Raw genomic sequence first — 7963 nt, 5'->3', positions numbered from 1 at the left:
GTTTTTTCAGTTCCCAGAGCCTACAAAGAGGATGTCCAAGAGGCCGGAAGGAGGGAAGAGATGGACCATGAGCAATGCTAGAAAAAGCACACCTAACTTAGCAAGAAAGTCAGCACAATTTATTTATTTCTTGGAGGTGTGAGTAATGTGAACATTCCAATTGTGATGAATATAACATGTTTGTGAAACCCTCCGAAGTTTGTTCATGGAGGATACCAACACAATTGAGAGAATATGTGAAACAAAGTCATGGTGATTCAACTATTTAGCCAAAGTAAGACCCTGATGAATAGCATGAAGCACGTCATAAAAAGTATTAGAGGATCCTTACAGAAAGTCAGAGATCTAAGTCTTGGATTGACGACGAAGTAAACCTTCAAACCCCACTTCGATGGAGTTTTAAATATCATATTAATTCATTCTTTTTTTTTCTTCCCATATTTTGTTCTTTTTACTAATATATTTTATAAGGATGTAAGTTGTTGATCCTTTTTTATGTCTCTACGTATGTTCTAGTTGCTTTAATAAAAGGTAAATAATTGCCATTGAAAAATGAAACAACATGTACATTGGCGTGACGTGTACTACTATGGGTAGCACTTGGTGATATTGGTGACATTAACAAACCACAATGTCACAAGTATGGAAAAAAATTTGTGAAAAGAGAGAATAAAGCCATTTGTAACGTTATGGTTGAACAATGTCATCAAATACTATGTCACTCAAGTGTTATCCATACTACTATATTGTGTGTATTTAAGAAACAAATTGTCAACGAATCTACTAAAAAGTCTTTAAAAATGCAACCAAGAGTTTAGAATAGAATCAAATTGCATTAGGTAAAACTATATATCACGGGCACGTTTATGAGAAAAAAGGGTTAGAAAGTTTTACGGCACATGAAATGAAAGCTGCCACTATACATAGCAAGCAACTAAAACAAATTCAGAGCTTTATTAAAAATATTATTATTTCTGACAGCTTACAGCAACTAATTAAAACATATTCTACTATTAGAATTTGTATTCTAGTAAAATTATCAACAGAACTTTTTCTTTCTTTTTCAGGGGTGTACGTTCCGGAATATTTGAGTTAATTTGGTTTTTCACACAGATTAAGAAAAATGTTATATTGTATTGGGAATATATTGAATTGAGAATGATGAAAGTAGTATTAATTAGAGTTATATTGTATTGGGAATGATGAAAGCTGTATTGAAAATTGAAATGACTCAGTTATTTTGGGACACTTTTTTTTAGTAAATGAGTCAGATATTCCGAGACGGAGGAAGTATGATGTATATTCCTTTGATTATCGAGTAGCTGTAAATAGTTTAAAACTTTGCCTTGACCAATTTTGTCTCAAAATTTTCACACATTAACCAAGTTGTGTTCTTCTATTCTAAGTTTTCTCCTATAATCAATCTTTTTAGGGTGCTAAGATTTTGATATAGTACCTTAATATATTGAATTAGGAATGATGAAAGTAATATTAATTAAAGTTATATTGTATTGAGAATGATGAAAGCTGTATTGAAAATTGAAATGACTCAGTTATTTTGGGACATTTTTTTTAGTAAATGAGTCAGATATTCTGGGACGGAGGGAGTATGATGTATATTCCTTTGATTATCGAGTCGCTGTAAATAGTTTAAAACTTTGCCTTGACCAATTTTGTCTCATAAAATTTTCACACATTAACCAAGTTGTGTTCTTCTATTCTAAGTTTTCTCCTATAATCAATCTTTTCATGTGTACATATTATCAACCCCTTCAAAAAATGTACTTATAGATTATCATTTTTGTGGCTGTGGTTGTAATAACGTCTGATGTAGCAATCAAAACAAGATATGAAATATTATTGCAAATTAACTTATGTAGTCACTATCTTTGGTTCATAGACTCGTCAATTTTTTCCTTGCCATTGTATGAAGGTCATCAATTTTTTCCTTGGTTTACACACAGTTTAATTAGAGTACACTTCGTGACCCTTAATTTACCTAGTCAATACTTGTTTCTTGATGGTTGGAATGTATAGTTAATTTCCTTGGTTATCACCACCTCCATAAATAAACATATATATACATTAATTTACATAGGACCAAATTAGTCAAAATAATAATATAGCCAATTAGGTTCTAAGCATTTTTATAATTGAAATTAAATAAATATGCAAAGAATAGAATCAAATTCTCCTTTCAAAACCCCACCTTCTTTTTTTTCTACCCTTTCTTTTGAACACCACTCATTTTGTTCCATTTTTAGTGCAAGCAAGATCAAATATAGTAATAGTATCCCCACCCAAAGTGCAATACAACTACTAAAAAATTTCTCCTAAAATAATCTACTAGTAAAAAATCATAAAAATAAAAAACATTAGTTAAAATACACATTTACATTCGGATTCGGACTCGGGTTCGGATTCAGAATCTTTCCCATAATGTTATCACATCCAAAAGAAGTTGTTGGATCAGTGCTGCATCGTGGGAGATGATCTGAACCCGACCGAGTCACATATAAACAAAAGCACAAAAATAAAAAACCTCTCAACTAGTCTTACATAAGAGATGATTTCTTTCTTCTCTCTTTCATGATGTCAACTGTCATCATAATATCATGCAAGTAGTACCCCTTTTAACCTCAACATTTGTTTTGCTATACGCCAGCTAATTCATTAACATTACATTCATTCATTCAACCTCATCACCAACCACTCTCTCTCTCTCTCTTTCTCTCTCTCTCTCTCTCTAATATTTCTCTCTCAGATCTCTAACATCTTCCTTACCCTTTACACTTTGATTTTACACTGACCCATATAGTTTTTTTGGGTCAAAAACAGAGTCTTTTTTATGGAGAAAATGGAGAATGGGTTGGAGAAGGGAAATGGGTTGTCAATGTTTAGCGAGGAAGAGCTGAGAGAAATGAGTGGGGTTAGTGTTTTTGATGAATATGTTGAAGTCACGTGTGGTTGTACTAGTCATAGATATGGTGATGCTGTTGGTAGACTTAGGGTTTTTCTTAGTGGATACCTTCAAATTATTTGTGAATGCACTCCTGGTTGTGATGAAGGTCCCTCTCTCTCTCATCACTTTCTTTGTTTTTTGTTTATGTGCATGTTGATAGTTGTGTTGTGTACACTTCTGATTAAAGGCGTGTTCTGTATCCGACATGCATAACACAAACACACGACACTGACACACGTACTCAGGTGTGTCAGTGTTGTGTGTTTGTGTTAGTATTTCATAGGCTGATAGTATATGGTTTGGTGAAGGTTTGACTTTGATGAGTTTTATTGTTTGTTTTATCAGCTTTGTGTTTGGAGTTTGTGCTGATATGTTGACATCTTAAGTGTATGTTGATTTGTCTCAATGAACTCCTTGGTTTGATCCTCTTTCTGATCATGCTAATGAATGTTTATTGTATGAAAATTTATAATTGGCATTCTGTCTTTTTGTGAGATTAAATTCAATATGGCTTGTATTTTTGTTAAATATTATATTTTTCTATATAGTTACTTTGTACGTATTTAATAATAGCATAATGTAACCGTAGTAAGGTCCTAGGATATTTCTTCAAAGTCATTGAAATTTGCAAAGTGTAGATTGGTAATTAATATCCTAAGGTATTGTTAATCTATAACCTACAAGTTATGTATGTTCTTTTCTTTGATGACACATTCTCTTATTTTATGTGTGAATGTTTATGATAGCTATTTGTATTGCAGCCTCATATTCATTCCACTTAATTTTCAGTCACTATGCACATGCAATGTCAAGTTGTACTTATTCCATGTATCCACTGCAGTGATGTCAAAATTCCGCCATGGCAGCATTATGGCGGATTTTGGCCTAGCCGTCATAGGCTGCAACATCTATTATATCGTCCAATTTTTCTGCCATACGTTGTAATGTCATGTTTATATGGCGGATTTTTGGCCTGCGGCCAGCCATCATTGATAACTCTAATCCACTATGTGTGTTAGTTTATTACTTGAACATTGATATATACGAGTAGAACTTGGTACAGTGTCTGTTGATGCAAAAGCACCAGTACCTCAATTTCTTATATATTTTATTACTTGAACATTGATATATACAAGTACTCAAGTAGAACTTGGTACAGTATCTGTTGATGCAAAAGGACCAAGTACCTCTGCTGAGAAATGAGAATTTGTGATTTATACTGGCAGTGTACTTTGGAAATTTTGTTTGCCACATTGCAGGATGGTGTCAAGGCACTATATGACATGTGTTTAAGTAATTATGTCAACACTTTATACATGAAATATACTGACTTAAGAAAATATGAGTTATATCCTACCATACCTTCATAATTTAATTTGAAAGATCAACAACTTGGGAAGAGATCATACGATTAAGGTTTGATGAAAATTCTAAACTTTTACTCATAAAAATATAAATAAAAGAAGATAAGAGAAATGATTTCTTGGTCCCTCTGGGAGTGTCTTGAGGGGATGAGCACAAGTTTATGCCGTCTATATGACTAATTATTGAATGTGGTGGATAATTTAGGTAAACGATCCGCTTGTTAGCTTCACTTTCATTTTATTAGATGATTTTAATAATTTCAGCCAATAATTTATGATTTTGTTTTGGTCATAGTCATTCATATATCCAGTGATAGGAGCTTTATAAGTATGCCATTGTATATTTGTTTATGTATCCATGGTGAAAAGAAAAAATAATTTCTGATTGTGATTCTCTATCTTACATATATGTAGTGTTAATGACATTGTTTTTCTCGTTCATTACCTTAATTTTTGCATATGATGTTTCAAATGATAGATAAGTTGACACCTGCTGCATTTGAGAAACACTCTGGAAGAGAGACAGCAAGGAAATGGAAGAATAATATCTGGGTTATAATTAATGGTGATAAGGTTCCATTGGGTAAAACAGTGCTGCTCAAATACTACAATCAAGTGGCGAAAGCTGCTAATGGCTCTCAGAGATCCCAAAATGGCCGGGTTGGTCACCGCGATGAGTTTGTTCGCTGTACTAGGTGCAACAAAGAGCGTAGATTTCGTCTGAGATCTAAAGAGGAATGCCGCATTCACCATGATGCTGTGTCAGATGCAAATTGGAAATGTTCTGATCTTCCATATGAGAAGTACGTTTATTCATCTACACTTTCACTAAGAATAAAAAATAAGTCAGCAAGTTATGCTTTTAATGTTGGTGACTTGTGTTTAATAATTTCTGTTACCGTGCTTCGAATGAACTTTGTTTGTACCAAAGAGCATCTTTATGTACTTTTTTTTCTATTGATAGATCTTAGAATTTGTGTTGAGCCTAACTCACCATACAAAACCAGCTTGTAAGGTGAGTGCTCCCACTTATAAACTCATTCTCACACCATATCACTCTTAACACACCCCTCTCACACCCAAAACCAGCTTGTAAGGTGAGTGCTCCCACTTATAAACTCATTCTCACACCATATCACTCTTAACACACCCCTCTCACACCCAAAACCAGACATCTAGAGCGTGACTTAGATGGTTTGATCGCAGGTGGCCCAACAAAGCATGGATAGGCTATAATATAATCTTTGAATTTGGTTGGGTTGGGTTCCAAAACTATCTTGTAAGGTCAGGGATGCCTCCCACTTATAAACTCATTTTCAGACCATACATTATCCAATATGAGACTCTTAACAATGGAAATAGTGCACGGCTGCTTTCCAAGTTAAGCCAATTCATAAATTTGGTCTTTTCTTTTCATTTTCAAACCGTGTAGGGTCTAAAGATATAGTCACCAATCCTTACTAATTTGCAGAGTGCTCTACAAATAATTGATAGTCTTAATCTAGGATAACTTATATTTTTTACTCTATATCTGACTACAGACTGTGCTCTCGATTATTTCATAAAAAATTCATCAGGCATATCATATTACTGTTTTACGGCTAGGCAATTATGTATCATTGATGTGGTCTCTTTTCGGCATTGTTAAACTACATATGTACTCTTAGAACTACCGAACTATGATAAATAACTGCTAAATCTTTTGCATAAAATTTCAGGGATGAAATATATTTTATGGATATATGCTAATTAATTCTTAAAGTTACTAAGTCTTGGTTAGAATACAGTTTATGTTCCATATTGGAATAGTTTAACCAGACCTGGTACTGAATTCTGGGTTTGTCTCAATGAAACAGCCAATCTTGCTCAAGAACATTTTGTCCCTCTAGTGATTCTCTGTGTGTACTTTGTTAGGAACCAACTATCCTAAAAGCACATGAATGGATTTACCTAATGCACCAATTTATGCTTATATCCTTTGGACTTGAAGCATGTATCCATTCCATATTGTACTCTCGTTTCTCAAACCAGCTTATTTCTAGAACTTAAGCTGTTGGATGAAAACACAAAATGTTTTTTATATCCAACATTATCATTTGATATTTCAATAGTTTGACTGTTCTGCTTTTACATTGGTAGTACTAGCTTAATTTCAAAATGTGTATATCTATTTTTTTTAATTAATTTTTTGACCAAATTTATGGCTATTAGTTTTATAGATATGGATATCATTTGGAACTTGTGTTGCCTTTATTTTCTGTTCAACTACTGAATGGGAAGGACTCAGAATTTGGGAACATTTCCTGAAGGAATTAGATATCTTCCTGACATAACCTACACTATTTATTTATGCACATGTGTGCTCTATTATTCAGTTCTGCAATCACCTTAATTATTACCACAAAAATGACATTTTATAGAAGCTCTTATTAATATCAAGTTTTTCAGGATAACATGTGATGATGAAGAAGAGCGAGGAAGTCGAAGAGTTTACAGAGGATGCGGCCGATCACCAACATGCAAAGGTTGCACTTCTTGTGTGTGCTTCGGGTGTGACATCTGCCGTTTTTCAGATTGCAGCTGCCAGACTTGTACTGACTTTACCAGCAATGTAAAAGCTTGAATCAGAGTCCTCAACAACAGCAGCATTGTGTTCCCAATACTTGTTCCTATAAGCTGGTTATTTATGCCTATATAGAATTTTAGAAATGCTTAATTTCCTAATTGGACATCAACAGTCTGAGTTCATCTTTCACTGTTCTCATTGACTGGATCATAAATTTCATTGTTAACTGTTTATTACTCTCTTACACAATGTCTCTTTTTTTCTCTCTCCCTGTCTCTGCACCAAAAAAATGTTTGTAGGAAATGAACTAGTACACAATATGTATATATATAAATGAACCAAAATAGAAATCAATGTGCCATGTAGGCACAGTAGTGATCTGAGATATCAAACTGATAGTGACGGAGGTAGGGAACTATAGTGTCAGACTAAGAGCTTCCAAGGAATTTTCATAGTGGGTTCCATAGCTTTATGGAGCAGTTCCTTAACTTTGTCTCTATTGGAGTAATCTTATGTGGCAATTTTAGTTCGATAAGTTTTTTTTAGTTATTTTCATAGATCAGGTCTGTTGTACACGAGCAAAATAAGTACGGTATCATGCACACAGTTGTTTTTGTCATTTGATCAAAACAATTCACTATTAAATTATCAAAACAATTCACTATTAAATTAAATATAAAATATGATGAAATTTATTGATCCAAAGATAGAAAATACATCTTTAAATGGAGGTGCAAAAGTAATTACTTGTGCATGTTAAACAAACCCTCTTACATAAGGTAACATTGCAAACATACAAAATCACTCATTCCTCTTGTCCCAAGTTATAAATTAGAGTGAAGACTCATTTTAACCCTTTGTAATTTTCTAGCGACCCAATTTAGTCTATGACAAAATATAATACAAATTAGTTCCTGGTTTTTTTTTTTTTTTATACATAAGATAAATTAGTCTCTGACTCGTTATATCAAAGGAACTAATTTGTCTCAAGTAGGGAGTAGTTTGAGTATTATTTTTGTCAATATTTAAAAACTAGTTCATATTTATTAAATGTCTCCAGCATAAAAATAT

General features: G+C 33.2%; 1 protein-coding gene across 1 annotated transcript; it reads left to right on the top strand.

The window, feature by feature from the left end:
• The first annotated feature begins 2552 nt into the window (after positions 1–2552).
• On the top strand, positions 2553–7132 carry ULT1 (Developmental regulator, ULTRAPETALA). The gene is made up of 3 exons (XM_085701394.1): positions 2553–3068; positions 4805–5129; positions 6775–7132. Exons 1-3 carry the CDS (start codon positions 2849–2851, stop codon positions 6947–6949), a joined length of 720 nt encoding a protein of 239 aa, XP_085557520.1. The 5' UTR covers positions 2553–2848; the 3' UTR covers positions 6950–7132.
• The last annotated feature ends 831 nt before the right edge of the window (positions 7133–7963 follow it).

The sequence above is a fragment of the Medicago sativa genome, chromosome 4 (assembly GCF_051527215.1).
Source record: "Medicago sativa cultivar Bolivia chromosome 4, Bolivia_mono, whole genome shotgun sequence".
NCBI classification, from domain to species: domain Eukaryota; kingdom Viridiplantae; phylum Streptophyta; class Magnoliopsida; order Fabales; family Fabaceae; genus Medicago; species Medicago sativa.
The sequence above is the reverse complement of the archived record's forward strand: the minus strand, read 5'-3'. Positions and strand labels throughout refer to the sequence as shown.